The 15569-nt window shown below is 44.7% G+C and overlaps 8 protein-coding genes across 8 annotated transcripts; 6 read left to right on the top strand and 2 right to left on the bottom strand.

Moving 5' to 3' along the window:
• The first annotated feature begins 107 nt into the window (after positions 1-107).
• Positions 108-1429, top strand: V1508DRAFT_421537 (FAR-17a/AIG1-like protein-domain-containing protein). The gene is made up of 6 exons (XM_066940896.1): positions 108-399; positions 454-482; positions 540-688; positions 746-927; positions 980-1028; positions 1089-1429. Exons 1-6 carry the CDS (start codon positions 266-268, stop codon positions 1230-1232), a joined length of 687 nt encoding a protein of 228 aa, XP_066794458.1. The 5' UTR covers positions 108-265; the 3' UTR covers positions 1233-1429.
• On the bottom strand, positions 1421-2165 carry V1508DRAFT_398814 (uncharacterized protein; the record flags this gene model as incomplete). Its single annotated transcript, XM_066938224.1, has 3 exons — positions 1421-1648; positions 1697-1811; positions 1879-2165. The coding sequence occupies 3 exons, from the start codon at positions 2163-2165 to the stop codon at positions 1421-1423; spliced, it is 630 nt and encodes a 209-aa protein (XP_066794457.1).
• A 120-nt stretch (positions 2166-2285) lies between these two features.
• Positions 2286-3797, top strand: V1508DRAFT_201719 (cytidine deaminase-like protein). Its single transcript, XM_066936201.1, has 2 exons — positions 2286-2959; positions 3015-3797. The coding sequence occupies exons 1-2, from the start codon at positions 2406-2408 to the stop codon at positions 3664-3666; spliced, it is 1206 nt and encodes a 401-aa protein (XP_066794456.1). The 5' UTR covers positions 2286-2405; the 3' UTR covers positions 3667-3797.
• Positions 3798-4457: 660 nt separating this feature from the next.
• On the bottom strand, positions 4458-5978 carry V1508DRAFT_440731 (uncharacterized protein). Its single transcript, XM_066942272.1, has 2 exons — positions 4974-5978; positions 4458-4919 (listed from the first exon to the last, which is right to left on the bottom strand). Exons 1-2 carry the CDS (start codon positions 5491-5493, stop codon positions 4606-4608), a joined length of 834 nt encoding a protein of 277 aa, XP_066794455.1. The 5' UTR covers positions 5494-5978; the 3' UTR covers positions 4458-4605.
• Positions 5908-7046, top strand: V1508DRAFT_421529 (uncharacterized protein). Its single transcript, XM_066940895.1, has 6 exons — positions 5908-6019; positions 6073-6125; positions 6183-6209; positions 6281-6449; positions 6505-6590; positions 6651-7046. The coding sequence occupies exons 1-6, from the start codon at positions 5933-5935 to the stop codon at positions 6718-6720; spliced, it is 492 nt and encodes a 163-aa protein (XP_066794454.1). The 5' UTR covers positions 5908-5932; the 3' UTR covers positions 6721-7046.
• A 155-nt stretch (positions 7047-7201) lies between these two features.
• V1508DRAFT_421528 (ketopantoate hydroxymethyltransferase-domain-containing protein) lies at positions 7202-8684 on the top strand. Its single transcript, XM_066940894.1, has 4 exons — positions 7202-7614; positions 7669-7773; positions 7825-7848; positions 7899-8684. Exons 1-4 carry the CDS (start codon positions 7390-7392, stop codon positions 8583-8585), a joined length of 1041 nt encoding a protein of 346 aa, XP_066794453.1. The 5' UTR covers positions 7202-7389; the 3' UTR covers positions 8586-8684.
• Positions 8685-8890: 206 nt separating this feature from the next.
• V1508DRAFT_373626 (ubiquitin-conjugating enzyme type E2) lies at positions 8891-10155 on the top strand (the record flags this gene model as incomplete). The annotated part of the gene is made up of 8 exons (XM_066937541.1): positions 8891-9129; positions 9257-9295; positions 9353-9394; positions 9471-9508; positions 9568-9682; positions 9735-9787; positions 9844-9972; positions 10019-10155. Exons 1-8 carry the CDS (start codon positions 9125-9127, stop codon positions 10153-10155), a joined length of 558 nt encoding a protein of 185 aa, XP_066794452.1. The 5' UTR covers positions 8891-9124.
• Positions 10156-12222: 2067 nt separating this feature from the next.
• On the top strand, positions 12223-14843 carry V1508DRAFT_421518 (kinase-like domain-containing protein). Its single transcript, XM_066940893.1, has 3 exons — positions 12223-12688; positions 12765-12887; positions 12944-14843. The coding sequence occupies exons 1-3, from the start codon at positions 12646-12648 to the stop codon at positions 14515-14517; spliced, it is 1740 nt and encodes a 579-aa protein (XP_066794451.1). The 5' UTR covers positions 12223-12645; the 3' UTR covers positions 14518-14843.
• Positions 14844-15569: the final 726 nt, after the last annotated feature.

Here is a 15569-nt window from a genome sequence, read left to right as displayed (position 1 = left end):
TCTCATTCACCGCGCCTGACAACGCGAGGGCCGACGCGAGTGACGTGTGGCACGCGCGGCAGCTCAGGAACACGAGAGGGGCAGGTATTCATACAATTAAGCCGCAGCTGCTGCAAAGTTGCCCTATACGCAGCACACAAGACGGGGAGGGCCAAGGTAGTGCTTACTCCCTCGATTCTTCTGATATTGTCTACATGGATTGTATACCATTAACATTCAATAACACATATATTACTGCAATCAGCCCGAGCTTTATATAATTGCAATGACTACACCAGAGAGCGAAGAGCCTACTATGATGTCCTGGTCGTCGGGACTGTATGCATTGGGAGCCGTGATATTCAATATGGATCTACGCTATGTGCTGATTTCAGATATCCCAGTCAACCAATCATATGGGTAAATGATATTTGTTCACGCGATTCTGGAGCTGATAATTAAACGTTTTTGTAGAGGACAATTGCAGTTTTTGACAATCCTAGGTTTGTGACAGCAAAAACTCAGTAATGGCTAGTTAGTCTAACAAGCACCTTCACCAGGCGTCATTGCAAGCTATATTACGGTCACGATCGGGCTTTTGGCAAATATTGTTGGGTCGCCATTTCTGCTGCGAGTAAAAAATATACTACTACTTCTGTCGGCTCCTGTAGAAGTCTTGATTAGCATTCTCTATGGAAGTATTTCGGCGGTAAGTACTATTACAAAAGAAACATAGACCGACATTTGCTAAACTTTCTCGAATCAGTTCAATAGGGAATTGTTGGTTCCAAAGACGGTAACATTTTTCCTGCCACCTCAAATTGACTTCGGATTACACGGGGCGCCAGCTATTGTGTTGCTCATTGACTTTCTATATTTTTCACCAAACTGGACGGCGTCGCCCCTTGCAGTGTTGGCTTTGTACTCCTCCGCAGGTGTTGGATATTGGTATGACAAGCAACAATTTTCTCGTGTGAGCTATGCTAACATGAATGAACAGGATGTGGGTTCATAAAACATATTCCATAAATAGCTATTTCCCCTACCCGGTATGTACCATTGTGCCCTATAATTCGAACATGAACAGCTAACCGTAATTATTTCGTCAGCTTTTTGAAATCGTCACTACTGAACAGCGTGCATTGATCTTTGTAGGATCCATCGGTATTCTCTATGGCGTTTTTTTTGCACTTAGAAAGTTGCACTCAGTGCTGAATAAGGCTCACGTAGTGAAATCGGAGAAGACAGCCTAGTTCCGTTGTAAAAAATCGGCCTTTCCCGATGCATCCATGCGCACAGGCATAGAGACACCATAGTGTTAGAATTATGAGCTATTGATCGCTGGATCATTGTATATATATTCGGCTGTGTGAGTCATCCAAATTCACTCGGACCATGCATCGATCGTAAAGTTGCTTTATAATAAGACAATAAAACGATTCTATGGTGCTTCAGATGTAATCTCTTCCAAACGCTCAATGACTTTGCGACGATATCCCGATAGTTTCAGATCTGTCTCTGCAGTTTCGCAGGGTATGCCATTGCAGAATAGCGGGATATGTAGATCCGCCAGCTCACGGCTCATCGACTTTACAAGAGAAGTACACGCATTATGAACTTTCTTGTCATACTCTTTCAACTCTCTGCATTCCTCCTCAATAGATTGTTGCTAGGCATCTGTTAGGCAAACACTCGACAGCAATCGAACGCTACGAACCTCGGAAGGTGTTTCCGACGTATCACCACCAACAAGAGAGAGCATACTCTCCAATTTCAGTCGTCCTTCTCGTCGTTTCTTGTGTTTCTCAACGATGGCCACCCGTCCAGCATACCTAAAGTTGTATTAATATCAAGTGTTCTATCACGTACATTACGTAATCTTCATCCTGTTATCCTTACCATTGGAATTCATGATCTTCTTGGTGTTTTCTCATTCTCTGTATTCTATGCACTGCGTTGACATCACCAGCAACTACGGTATTAATATAGTCTATTGCATCCTCGAGTGTCGTAATAGTCGAAGGATCAGCATGACTCTGACTTCGCGAAGAGCAAGCCTGAATACGATCTGAGGCAGATGATGATATGGAATTTGATGCGGGATCAGATCCTGCAGGTTTCAAGGAAACCAAAGTATTCGCCAGATCGTCACCCATCTGTAGGTTCCAAGCCACTAAGACAGGCATATGTCCAATACTGATCTACAACGACAAATAAACCCGTCGCGGCGCAATATGGATGTGGGTATCCGGCTGTCAGCAACGTGTAGTCAAGTCCCACAGGTACCGCCATCACAGCTAATTAGAGTTTATTCATAAAAGTCGAGTTTCCGCGCGAACGCGTCTCTGCGCGGCGACTAACAGCTGAAAGTCCTAGAGTACTTTCATTCGTGTTCATGCATTTGTTTCGAACAGACTGATATTGATATGCTTATTGGTATTTGTGGTCCTTCTCATTCTGGTAAGAATGAAGTCGCCCGGTATTTAGTCATCCAAGGTTTTAAGCGCCTCTATGTTCGATCAAAGCACAGTGAAATATCACATCTGCCGCCTGATGAAGTAGCAGTGAAGCATAAAGGAATCACCAGTAGCTTACCTACAACCGGGAAAGGACATCAGGCTGGAGACATTGGATCACCATCTCATACGGATAATGGCACAAATTCCGATTCGTCAGAACCCAGTACGCCTCAACGACTACCTCAGAAGGGAGATACATTAGGACGAGAATCATCGATGAAAGATGCGGGCGATATTACGTACAATAAGAGCGATGTTCCTGGATCGTCATATGTTGTGTTTGATTCAGTAGCGGACCTGTTGGATTTCGTAACGAAACGATGGCGCGACAAATTTGTTACCACAAATGTTCATACTGTGGAGACAGTGGAAGTGCTTTCACCCAGGCCTTTTTTCTTGCTAATAGCAGTGCAGTCACCAACAATGGTTAGATATGACAGATATAAAAACAAGCGGAAACTGTAAGTCGTATTCCTATCTTTGTTGAGTGTGGATCGAATCTAATCTGTATATAAGTCTAGGAGAAAAATCAATGTCCCTGGAAGCCTTTACGAAAAAATCCGACTATGATCTTTACGCAAGTCCAAACGCCTTGGCACCTTTGATGTATAAGTCGCGGCTTCAAATTCTCAACGCCACTCACTCGATTGAATTATTATATGTAAAATTGTCGAATTTGAATTTGTGCGATGAGTTACGGCTTCGTCCGTCGTGGGATGCTTATTTTATGGAATTGGCCAACCTTGCTGCCAGACGGAGCAATTGTATGAAAAGACGCGTCGGATGTGTATTGGTTAGAGGCAAACGCGTGATAGCGACAGGCTATAATGGAACCCCGCGAGGTATTCAAAACTGCAACGAAGGAGGATGTACGCGCTGTAACTCAGGGGAAACAGATGGAAGCAATCTGGGAACCTGCCTATGTTTACACGCAGAAGAAAACGCTCTTATGGAATCTGGAAGAGAGAGAATTGCGGAAGAGTCCGTTCTTTATTGCAACACATGTCCCTGCTTGACTTGCAGCATAAAGATCGTCCAAATGGGTCTGAAGGAAGTTGTGTATTCACGATCTTACAGTATGGATGACAAGTCCTCTAATGTGTTAAGAGAAGGCGGCGTTACTTTGAGGCAGTATTCGCCTCCTGAAGAAGGAGTTGTCTTAATTTAGAAAGGTTAGATGTATAATGTGACCATTTAGTTGCACTATAAGCGCTACATTTCTACTAAGATAGGGGAAGATTTCATTTATCTCAGAATGACTGCATTTTGTGCCATGTCTGTCCTTGCCTTGAAGTGAACTATAGTTACTTCGGAATGCAGACACTGATGTGCCAAACATATTCTGCTGTACATGCCTTTTTAGCAAAGATTTAGCAATAACTATAGATATCATTCTAATTAAGTACAATAATATGCCCGCGTACATGTCGTTAGCCCGCGACAAAGGAGACGGTAGAGTTGATCCTGACCATATCTCTGGAAGAATTAGCGACTAGCTCAGCAAGTTCGATCGAAATCGTATCATTTCCGGACTTATTAAAATATCTGTTTGATGTAGATGAGATCGTGTTCCGCCGTTTATTCCGAAGCCGGAAATCCGCAAAAAAGGTATCTAAATCAGGGAGTTCAAGGCGTGGACCGATTCTGTCCGCCAATATGCTGTGATAAGTATACTTCGTAGATTGGCTCCGCCCACCAGATGAGTTTACGGGCTCGAGTCCAAGGATTTCTGCTGCAACACAATTTGAAGAATTATGGAAGTGTGAAATCTTTTTGTTACTGAAGGTAGGGGGGCCTTACCATCTGCCAGTGGTGCCAACCCTATGATCTCTATAATGGCGACCACTCATGTTATTGCGGCAATCATTGTGGAGAGGCGGAAAGCGAAGGAAACGCGAGCAGGACTGTAAGTAATTATTTCCTGGCTTTGGATAAAGTATGATTGGACGAATCACTCTGATTAGAATACGCTGTCATTTTAAAATGTAATCGAGTACAGGTATGGCGAGAATAAAACACATCAATATGATGCTACGTACACAGTAATTACAGCTGAAAACTTATTGGAGCACAGAATAACCTCTGAATTGCTGAACTTCTCATTTCTTCACCTTGCATCTATGCATTGCACCCTTACCGTCTCTGATTGTACTGTTTGTCCTTTCGGACTGGAAACTGTAGTCCGAGGTAACGATATACGGATTGAAGTTGGAGTAACTGGCGAACTGGCTTTGCTACCAAGTATTTTGGAACGCAGATGTTTGATGACTTTCATGCTACTGGTGCCCTCCTTTATGACATTCTCTGGTTCCTCATGCCGAGCAACAACTACTAGGTCTTTTATATGAGAGCACTTGCAATCAATAAGCTTATGCTTGTGACAAATACGAGTATATCCCATCGATCCATGCTTGTCTGACTCTAAAGCACAAATATTAGGAACATTATCAGCCGGATCGAAACTAACGAACTCACCATTTGCGGTGACTAATTCCACAGCATGATATCTCCGAATGGAAACCTCTTCGGCCGCAAAGGTTACTAAGGATTCGTCTGACCATCTAGACAGCTGATAATCCTTCTTCAAAACTCTAATAAACCGCAGCATCAACTCGATATCCGAATACGACAGATTGTTTTCATCCGCCTTCTTTTTGACCAAGCTGAGAAGCTGTATATCATGTATCATGTCCGAATACTCTTCCATATTGTCTTGTGTGCGCCACACATCCTCGAAAAATCTACCAAGTGCAGTAGCCGAGGAACTAGAAGTCGTCGAAATGTCATAGGCGCTTTCGAGTAATGGACAAGAAGACAAGTACGATCTGACGTGGTCTTCAGCAACAACCTTTGGTATTTGCTGAAGTGCTTTAAATGTCAGCGGGGTCATATTCTTTCGGACAGATCGACTGTTGAATACAGATGACATTTTGCTGCGAAGAGAACTGTGACGATGCGGTCCTCTGCGAAACGAAAACAATGATGATCCACCCATCTTAAAATTTCATCAAGAAATATTGTGGCTAATAATATATGCAAACCTGGCAAATGACAGATACAGGTACTAAGAAATGAGCTGAGAAACAGCGTTTACAACCGAGCTGATATACTTCTTCAAAATCGGCCGGTGAGATTTATGTTGCTGGCACTTCTGAAATCTGAGCTGCAATCTCGAGTTTGACATAAGAAAACAACACAGACTTAATAATAAGGACCAGCTGCTCTAGCAATTCTGTTAATAAGCACTCTGTTACCTGCTGTAGGCTTAAATTGATTGAAGAGAGGTGATCACTCAATTATTGTAGGCCGTCGCTGTCACTGACCGCGAGGGACCACAATACGACACGCTGAGCCGCACTGCAGAAACTATTTTGTCACAGGGACTCCAACTTTCAAGCTTGGTAAATCTCTAGCACATTCAGTCTTGACCATTTATGATGCAAGCAAACGGAGAACATCAGAACAACAATGATCTAATCGATATTGAAGCCAATCCAGACAATGTGTTGGAATACATGAAGGTAATACCCTTTCGATTAACCTTGCAATGAAATCTCGACTCAGTGAGCTCTAGGCCTTCACATCTGCACAAGCCACGCGGACGGAAATATATCACGAGTTTGAAAGGTACGGAGCTATAATTGTATTAGGAACAGAAGCATGGCTAATTACGTGGTCCACCAGTGCGATCAATGATCATGCCAACGGAATGTACGTACCAGCGCGTCGAATTCGCTCTTTGTTTTATTCCTATTGGTTGTGATTAACATTTTAATGAGCAGTATATCTATAGAAGAAATTCAACAAGTCATTCGAATATCACAGGAAGGTTTCCAAGATGTGTCAAGCGACATTGTCCGGCAAGAGCGGTTGTTGAATTTAATCGGTCAAACAAATTTGTCAAATATAATAAGACAAGTGCAAAATCTAGAGAAAGAAAAATTAGAAGTCGTAAGATGCATTCTGAAATATAGTCGTGGAATATGCAAACACTAACGGGATGTAGACGGTGAAGCTTCTGTCGAACCGACTACAAGCTGCCGGGAGACCAGAAATTTCATATCAGGCAGAGGTCGAGGAATTCACAACAAGGTATATCATAGGCATTGGTTTGTCCTTGTAGCGCAGAGTTCTAACATGAATTGAGATAAGACGGCAGCAACTAATAGAGGCAATCAACGAGGCCATGGAGGAAGCAAGGGCGGAAATGCTGGAGCTATGAGACACTGTCTATAATAATGGTCTTACTTATTGTATATATTAAAGCACAATCCATATAATGTGCTAGTCATTGCATCTATGGAGGAATCTCAAATTAACAGTGGGTGAGCTCTACCATTTCTCTCTGTCGTCGCATTTCCATCAATTTCTTGGGGACTGTTTTATTTGCGCATGGAATATGCTCTGTGTATCGCTGTGCAGTTGAGTCAATGCCAACTCAGAAATGCTTAATTGTTGATACCTACATAAGCAGCGGTATTTCTGATGGCAGTAACGATACCGATCGTACATCATGTATATATCCAACCATCTATTATTAAGTCCGGGTCAGTCCTAATTCAGCAGACGACGTTGGCTGAAGACGTGCAGAGCCTCGAGGCGATAGTCCAGTTGGAAGCGTGAAGACTATAAATTCCCTAAATTGAACTCAATAAATTAAACTCTAAACTAGGGTCCACGGCATCATCGGTCTATCGGTGGACATTCACAAGCAGTATACAAACTACATCGAAGTAATGAGCACGCGCAATCTAGAATAAATACATCCCTATTCCCACCGCATTCTTGTCACTCGAGGTTTCCAGAAGAGCCATTCTTACAGCGGCATCGTCAGCACTGACAATTGTCCTTAAATCTCGGTTTATTTGGGCGATTGAGAGTTATAAGTAGGATGGATGCCCGTAGATATATCCTTGCGTCGTGTCAACTACTGTGTACAGCAACGCGCCCAAACAGGGCATTGTTTCTTCATGGCATTGTTCACAGAAGTGACAGAATATCAGTAGCGGCCGCTCGGTATAGTAGTCATTTTACGGCTGAGGAGTTACCGCATCAGAGACCGAAAGTTACGTTGAACACGATCAAGAGTTTGTACAAGAGGAATATTCCAATAGCAGTACGCTGCGTCTCTAATGTCCTTACAACACGCTTAATGCTGACGACTTGATAGTCACTCACGGCACATGACTTTCCATCAGGAATAGTCGCCGACCGAGCAGGCGTGGATCTTGTTCTTGTCGGAGACTCGCTGGCCATGGTTGCTCTAGGTTACGATGTAAGTTCTACACGATTATCGAAACTGAAGGCACTACTAACACTGTCGTAGAATACAAATCAGATCACCATGGATGTAAGAAATTGAAACTCAGTTCTGCTATCTACAGTTTCTAACGGCTCTAGGAAATGCTGTCTCACTGTCGCGCGGTAGCGCGGGGTTCCAAAGCTCCATTTCTCGTTGCGGACCTTCCTTTCGGCACCTATGAAGTATCGCCGGAACAGGCACTTGAGAGCTCCATACGTCTTATACGTGAAGCTAAAATGGAGGGAGTCAAGTTGGAGGGTGGTATTGAAATGGCTGCCACTATTAAGAAGATCACAACCGCTGGAATCCCTGTAATCGGTCATATTGGTCTTACACCACAGCGCAGCGCATCATTAGGTGGATTCAGAGTGCAAGCTAGGACAGCTACTGGGGCGAGGAAGCTACTGCGTTCAGCGCAAGCGTTACAAGAAGCTGGGTGCTTTGCGATAATTCTAGAAGCGGTACCCGCGCCAGTCGCAAAGTTCGTCACACAAGCGCTAACAATCCCTACGATTGGTATTGGCGCGGGTAATCAATGCTCTGGTCAGGTTTTGGTGCAGTTGGATATGCTGGGCAGCTTTGATCGGTTTACGCCAAAGTTTGTCAAGAAGTATGCGGACGCTTTTGAAACGAACAGCGCGGCCATCGCCGAATACGTGCGTGATGTTAAGGAAAGATCATTTCCAGGAGAAGAACATGCGTATTCTATGCGTAATGAGGATGATATAAAAAAGCTGGAGGAAATGGATATCGCAACAGCAAAGGTATCGAGTAGTGGCATGTAGGGAAAATATTGAATTGTGGTATTGCATTGTCCGAGATGGGCGCTTTTGTGTTTAACATCAATTTTTGGAATGGCATAATAAATTATCTGCATTTTGTTATCCGCGCCTGCCCACCATACTACTGACAATTTGAATAACCAACCTATTGTTGTGTTTGTCCCACAGTATTGTTAGAACAGAGGCAGATTGTGCAAATGACCCTAATCCTAAATCACACAGCTCCATTAATAGTCCATAAATGGTACGCATTATATGTGTTTAGGATATTAAATACCACACTACACTTGGCACTGGCAAATGCGCCAAACAGTAGGACCTCGGACTCGGGCCGGAGTTGCAAGTCCAACACTGGAGGCCTTAAGCTTTCCGACGCCGCCAGGTCATATGTAATAACTACAACGTGCTGTGGTCAGCGCCTCCGCTTGTTGACTCAGTTAACACATCACAGATAACAAAGTCAGTCATTCAGAACCTAGGCGCGATTGACTCCCACCAGAGACTTCAGTATTTGCGGAAACATTACAATATAGAGATTAGTTATGAGGTATGTCCCGGTTAGTGTGACATTCTAAGGTCACGTAACCGCGTGGCAATCCAGAGGCGCAGTGAATTTCACCACGATTTACCACTGCATATGTATAGTTTTGGAAATGGTACTGACAGACCTGTAGTTCTCCTAAGCGTCGTATTGAAACGGATGTCATGAAATTGTAAGTGCGATTCAGATTGTAGGGTAATGATGCCCTTTTGGCTGATTCATTCGATAGGCTTATGAGCGATTATGAAGTTACGCTTGTAAATGGAAGCATGTATGTGCTTTACGCTGTCAAGTTGCTGTGGAAAGATGGCTGGGCTTTGCTAGAATATAGCTAATTGCTAGTTTAGGCAAGAGTTTTATGTCCGGTTTAAGGGTCCAGATGAAAGTATGCGAATTTAATTGATTCATATTTTGTGAATTGTCTGACATTAACCATCCATATAGCACCTTTTCAGAACGGTCTGTGGAAGGTTCATGTCGAGTTACCGGACCAGTACCCGTATAAGTCGCCATCGATCGGTTTTATGAATCGCATTTTTCATCCCAACATTGACGAACTGTACGTGCAATCGTGCCATTTTCGTATAGTATGCAGAGCTTACCTGATACAGGAGTGGGTCGGTTTGCTTGGACGTCATCAATCAGACGTGGAGCCCAATGTTCGGTAAGTTTATCAGAATATATGTCCATTATTATTGTGCTAGTATGCTAAGAATGCAGACATGATCAATATTTTCGAGGTCTTTTTACCTCAGCTCTTGCGCTATCCCAATCCTACAGACCCCTTGAATGGAGAAGCTGCGGCTCTGCTGATGCGTGAACCAAAAGCGTATGAGAACAAAGTCAAGGGTGAGTCGGGTTGGAATCATTTTATATATAGTCTCGATCTGACAAGGGATAGATTATGTGAACAAGTACGCTACCGCCGAGGCCATGGAGAACGACGACGATGAATCTTCAGATGACGAAGAAATGAGTTCAGTCGGGTCGTACGAGTCCGACGAGGAGCCTGCCGGACAGATGGAAGTCTGACTAGTGCGCAACCTTGCATTTTATGTACACTGATTGCGAGCCGGGCGAAATGTTACGAATTTGGCGTACGGATAGGATTTTCGCAATTGGCGATTGGTTCATTTGAGATTGTAGGTTATCGAGTGTAGCAACGACGTTGTTGATGGATTGGATTTCTGTTAATGCCAGTACGGTACATACGCGTATATTCTTCGGGCGGCACAGTTGCCAGCAATTTTTGGCCCGGTCAACTTCCTCCAAGGTATTTACGTTAAGTCTGGAGGTAATTAATTGATTACTTCGGTGGCGAGCCGGTATGCGGCTGTCGCATTTTTCTGGAGGTGATGACGACGATCGTCAAGAATGCGCCGTTGCGGCATCTAGGATTGCCAAGTATTATTTATCCCGAATTCTTATTTTGTTAGGCGTTTTAACTATTTAGGTAGTATCGTGGATTATTACATGCATTGTTCGGGCGCATGTCGTTTGTATTCGTTTTATTGAACTATTGTTACGTGAGGCGTAATATCGCGCGCTTATACGTGCTACGATGTGCTATGGTAGAAATTTAATACAAATTTTGTTTTGATTTAACTGGACGAAGAGTAAGGGACGATGTTACACTTAAATTATAGGCGACTAAGACAAAGACATGCATGGTTTTCCAGATGAGCACCAACTACGGCCATGGTTAAGTCGCCGTCGACAGGGATCGGAGACTTTTGCAGTGTCGGAGCCATTGGCTGTTGGCGAAATACCAGCGGTCTCTTGAGTCTCTACATAATTGTCGGCTATAGTTTCAGACGAATGCTACTATTATGTGTTCCCGGTCTTCTAATAACCCAAATCACAATGCGACAAAGCAAACGTCTGTTCCCATGAATCGCAGACTCTCTGCATAGCTAGATTTGCTATTGGCCACTACGGATTGGGGGCAGAGGCTACCTGAAAGGCCGCACTTTATCCACCAGGTTCCCTATCTCCTTAGTCTGAGACATAGGAGTCGATAAACGAACGCCACTGCTGCAATGTATCTGCGCGTACTGCCATTCGTCAGATGTGCGAGGCGGTGGTTGCCAGCCAGGCGTGCGGCTGGTAATTGGAGAACCTCTCAGTAATTACTCCTACGCAGATGTCGGTTACGGCATTTACTTGCGTTCTCTAAAACTGCACCAGGCATGCGATACGTCTCAGAATACTTGGGTGGACAATTATTGTGTGGCAGGACATCAACGCCTGCCGCCTGGACGTTGTTGTTTCAAGGTAAGATGTGGCTGCTGAGATCACTTCACGTTCGTGGTGCAGTGCGTGCCAGTTCATGGAATGCAAAGACTGGCGTGGAGCAGTTTTCACTAGGAGGAATGTTGGCAAAGTCAGATTATTGGTCTACAAGACACGACGAAAACGTAGCTAGCCAGACGTACAGCCAATCAAAGTCTTGCGTTATTGAGGCGGAATAGCAGTCCTACTGTGTCATGTGCATCGCGACGCAGCAGGGAACAACGGCAGGTCTGCTTATGTAGTACAAGGGTCTCACGAAGTAAGTAGCTAAGCAAACCTTGGTTGAAGTGCGCGCGAAATGGCCTCCCAATCGGCAGATGCTACCCGAGCGTCTTTTTACACACGAATTAAAATATATTTATGTATATTATTTTCGGACTGGTTATGAATATAGATTTTATTCCATCATCGCGAATAAGTCGCTTGTGAAAATTACGCCGCACGTGGGGAGTTTTAGCTTTGGATTAGGTGGCCCGTGGTTTCCGCGTGGGCTCCGCGTGGCAAACACGTGAGGACGCTAGGTGGCTTCAGGACTAGCGCGCAGCCTCAACTCGAGCCTGTTAGCCTCCGAGCATCTCTCTAATCTAATCCCTGCCAATATTGAATGAAATAGCCGCAAAAGGATGAAAGTCCATCCAAAAATGTTCGTGCACTTGCGATGGGATCACACTGTTCGAGGTCGTCGTTTTGTAGAACAACCTCATTATTATCATCTCGTTAAATGGGAGTATGTACAACGAAATAGCGCTTGTTCTTTCGCTGCGGCGAGGACCCCCTGTTATTGTAACAAACTAGTAATGCACCACACATCGAGCTTGGACAGTACGACATGAGGCATTCTGTCTGCGCCTTGAGCGCTCATGCTGACGCATAGGATTACTTCTACAGCGTCGGCGCACCCCTTGCACACATATTTGGCACCTCGCATTGTTTGTACTTGGTTCCTTCAGCATCCGCAGCCGTATCGATTGCATGCCTTGGCTGTACCCTGTACGAAACCACGCGAGACCACAGTGCAACGGCTTCTATATGTAGCTTGTCCTGCTGCTTTCTGTCGTTTATCTCCCCAGTGGTTCAAGCTCGTCATTACGAACTACTCGCCGCCGGGTCCTGTACATAGTCCTCGCCACGCACCACAAATCTCCCGTCGTTCATTACGCAGTCCGCTTCAGATATCGCATTTCGTAAGTCGCATTGGGTTGCTGCCTCAGAATTTGCGTCGCATATAACATGGGCAATACGCCAACAAAGGAGAATGCCGATGATCCTACACGTTAGTACCAATGTTCTTTCCTCCGGTACAGCGACTGCAGCGTGGAGTTGCTAACTTAATTTCTTCGCTGTCATAGTATCACTCCAGCAGTTTCGGTTGTCGGGACTCGTAGGGCGAGGTGCTTTTGGAAAAGTCAGAATAGTACAGCATAAGGCGACAAAAGTGGAATATGCATTGAAGTATATACGCAAGGATGAAAGTACGTTTACTAGTATCCTAGTCGCCTTCAAGTCCGGTATTCTAATCCTTATATAGTCGTCAAGGCAGACAGCGTCCGAAACATCATCCGTGAACGTCGCATCCTCGAAAGACTGAGACATCCCTTCATCTGCAACCTGCGCTACTCTTTCCAGGACTTTGAATATTTGTACATCGTTGTCGACCTCATGACGGGAGGTGACCTGCGCTTTCATCTTAGTCGTCGATCATTCACCGAATCTGCTGTTCGTTTCTGGATTGCCGAGCTTGCATGCGCGCTTCATTATATTCACGCACGCGAAATAGTTCACCGGGACATCAAGCCCGAGAATATTTTACTCGACGCGGAAGGTCATGTATCTCTTGCAGACTTTAACGTCGCAACACAGATGCCTCGAAGACGACATCAATGTGACACCAGAGATAATGAATCGGGAAATCTTCAAACCTGCCCAGAAGCAGACGCAGGAAATTTTATGCTGCATGGGAAATCAGGAACCCTGGCATACCTCGCCCCGGAAGTTTATTCTGAGGAAGGTTATGGCCCCTCTCTCGATTGGTGGTCGTTAGGCGTTGTTTTGTATGAATGTATATATGCGCGCCGTCCATTTCCCTCAGCTGGACAAGAGCAACTGATTTCCCAGATAAGACAAGCTTCCCCAAGGTATTACAAAACATCTCCAGCCGTATCATACGAAGCACAACAGGCAATGAAAGGTCTTCTGAAAGTTGTCCCCACAACCAGGCTGGGTGCAACAGGAATGAAAGCATTCTTTGATGAACCGTTCTTCGAGATATATACTCGGGAAGGTCTAGAAGCAAAGGAGTACGCGCCTGTCTTTGTGCCACCTAAAGATCGAACCAATTTCGACGCCACTTACGAACTTGAGGAGTTGTTGCTGGAGGACACACCGCTTGAAGGACGCGGAGGACGAAGCAAAAAGCGGACGCAGGCAAAGGGTGACATAAGTGCCGCGAAGTTGCGTGAAGCGGAATTGCATAGGATGATTGAGAACATGTTTGAAGTCTTTGATTTCTCTACTGCTCAGACTGCTACGAGCAACTCAGAACCCACCTCTCCATCCAGTTCGCCGCTTCCTCCGACTAAAATCAGTTCTCCGAAGGTTGAAGAGCGGAAACAGATCCAGCCCGCATCTCCGACATCGCCCTCGTCTTGGTCATCAACCAAATCGTCAGATTCGACGCTATCCACTATTTCTTCGCCTTCTTTGGCATCTTCCGATACGTCTTCGTCAAATCCAATCCCGGATTTGAGAATTGCGAAGCCGTCCTCCATTCCTCAGCACTACGAATTTAAGTATCCAACACACACACCGCCCGACCTACCGTCCTCCACGCGTAGCCATCAGCACCATCGCCGCAACCATCAGCGTCACGCATCCACTTATCCGCAACCCCAGGCCGAAGCAATTCACCACCTGCATGGTGCTATTTATCACAATCATCGCCACTATGCTACTAGGGCTCTTGACGATGATGACGACCTTTTATCAAAAGCGTCGTCACTTGCTGGGTTCTTGTCGAAAAAGAAAATTCGACCATCCAGTCCGCGACCCAGCGAGCCCGGAGTATTAGGGAAAGATGGCGCAAGAGTCATATTGAAAAACTGAAATCTCGCAAGAGATTGAAACAGATTGCGACATCCTAAATCGATAATAAGTATTTCAAATACAGCATTTCTATTGGCGCATCATTTGTTGTATCCGTGACGAAAGTTTTTGGGGAATTCGTGATAATTTCAATCTGAGAGATCTGCTCTAAATTAATTGTGAAAAGCATTGTCTCAAGTCATGTTCTGAGTAAGTGTACGATTAGGTTAGATGCGTTAATGATATATGTATGGAAGGTTTAGTAAATTTTAACTGTATAATGGTAACATAACACAATGATATGTCTTCTGCCCAGTGCCGGGACTGTGAATTGTCCGGATCGACCAGAAATGTTCATAATTGTTTCCGGCAACTCCATACAGACATATCTGTCGTCATTATCTTATCATATGTTCATAAATCAATGTCCTTAGTTCCATCGACTAGTTGGACTCAGACATCCTTTCAATTCGTGCGGCAGACACGAGACTCTTATGAAACTGTCAGCGGAACTTGAGATCCCTTACAAATTAAGTTTAGCGAGATTTGTGGTGCCCTTCAGCGAGCTCACTTCCCAACAGCAGCGATGACGACAGAACCTACACGGCAGAGGTTTCGGCTTTGAAATACACCAACCGCAGCCTGACGCACTGCACTACTCGAGCACAGTATAACCATTACGTGTCGCCATTCACAATAGATTACTTTACAAGGTTCTAAAGATTTGGCGTATAATTGCGAATAATCAAACGTTTGCGGCAGCTGAGTGGTTTGTTGTGTGTACTGAAAACATTATCGTTTGAGGTATAGTGGTGCCAGACAATGCAGCAAGCGTTCGCGTAATCTAGTCGACGCTAAGCGCTGCGAGTTGTACCATATTTTGAATGCGTTTACTAATAGATATTGAAGGCAGAAAACACTCCAAGTTGATTTGAATTCATTGACCAAAGCCGGTAGGCTTTGCGAGCTGCAGTGCCGGCAGTACCAGATCCGAATTCTGATTCCACCGATTCTCCAAGGTTCGTGAAATAAGAAGACTACTGGATGGCAAATGGCGAATATCGCTGACATTG

The sequence above is a fragment of the Lipomyces doorenjongii genome (assembly GCF_038497915.1).
Source record: "Lipomyces doorenjongii strain NRRL Y-27504 unplaced genomic scaffold V1508scaffold_44, whole genome shotgun sequence".
NCBI lineage: Eukaryota > Fungi > Ascomycota > Lipomycetes > Lipomycetales > Lipomycetaceae > Lipomyces > Lipomyces doorenjongii.
The sequence above is the reverse complement of the archived record's forward strand: the minus strand, read 5'-3'. Positions and strand labels throughout refer to the sequence as shown.

What these genes read in the sequence shown, in the direction of transcription:
- V1508DRAFT_421537 (XM_066940896.1), top strand. Translation starts at nt 266, where the DNA reads ATGACTACACCAGAGAGCGAAGAGCCTACTATGATGTCCTGGTCGTCG. An exon ending in TCTATGGAAGTATTTCGGCG is followed by an intron (nt 689 to 745) that starts GTAAGTACTATT and finishes TTCTCGAATCAG; the next exon opens with TTCAATAGGGAATTGTTGGT. An exon ending in ATAGCTATTTCCCCTACCCG is followed by an intron (nt 1,029 to 1,088) that starts GTATGTACCATT and finishes TTATTTCGTCAG; the next exon opens with CTTTTTGAAATCGTCACTAC.
- V1508DRAFT_201719 (XM_066936201.1), top strand. Translation starts at nt 2,406, where the DNA reads ATGCTTATTGGTATTTGTGGTCCTTCTCATTCTGGTAAGAATGAAGTC. An exon ending in TATAAAAACAAGCGGAAACT is followed by an intron (nt 2,960 to 3,014) that starts GTAAGTCGTATT and finishes TCTGTATATAAG; the next exon opens with TCTAGGAGAAAAATCAATGT.
- V1508DRAFT_440731 (XM_066942272.1), bottom strand. Translation starts at nt 5,493, where the DNA reads ATGGGTGGATCATCATTGTTTTCGTTTCGCAGAGGACCGCATCGTCAC. An exon ending in GGAATTAGTCACCGCAAATG is followed by an intron (nt 4,920 to 4,973) that starts GTGAGTTCGTTA and finishes TTTGTGCTTTAG; the next exon opens with AGTCAGACAAGCATGGATCG.
- V1508DRAFT_421529 (XM_066940895.1), top strand. Translation starts at nt 5,933, where the DNA reads ATGATGCAAGCAAACGGAGAACATCAGAACAACAATGATCTAATCGAT. An exon ending in AATGATCATGCCAACGGAAT is followed by an intron (nt 6,210 to 6,280) that starts GTACGTACCAGC and finishes TTTAATGAGCAG; the next exon opens with TATATCTATAGAAGAAATTC. An exon ending in AGAAAGAAAAATTAGAAGTC is followed by an intron (nt 6,450 to 6,504) that starts GTAAGATGCATT and finishes AACGGGATGTAG; the next exon opens with ACGGTGAAGCTTCTGTCGAA.
- V1508DRAFT_421528 (XM_066940894.1), top strand. Translation starts at nt 7,390, where the DNA reads ATGGATGCCCGTAGATATATCCTTGCGTCGTGTCAACTACTGTGTACA. An exon ending in AGAGGAATATTCCAATAGCA is followed by an intron (nt 7,615 to 7,668) that starts GTACGCTGCGTC and finishes ACGACTTGATAG; the next exon opens with TCACTCACGGCACATGACTT. An exon ending in TGGTTGCTCTAGGTTACGAT is followed by an intron (nt 7,774 to 7,824) that starts GTAAGTTCTACA and finishes ACACTGTCGTAG; the next exon opens with AATACAAATCAGATCACCAT.
- V1508DRAFT_421518 (XM_066940893.1), top strand. Translation starts at nt 12,646, where the DNA reads ATGGGCAATACGCCAACAAAGGAGAATGCCGATGATCCTACAC. An exon ending in GAATGCCGATGATCCTACAC is followed by an intron (nt 12,689 to 12,764) that starts GTTAGTACCAAT and finishes TCGCTGTCATAG; the next exon opens with TATCACTCCAGCAGTTTCGG. An exon ending in GTATATACGCAAGGATGAAA is followed by an intron (nt 12,888 to 12,943) that starts GTACGTTTACTA and finishes ATCCTTATATAG; the next exon opens with TCGTCAAGGCAGACAGCGTC.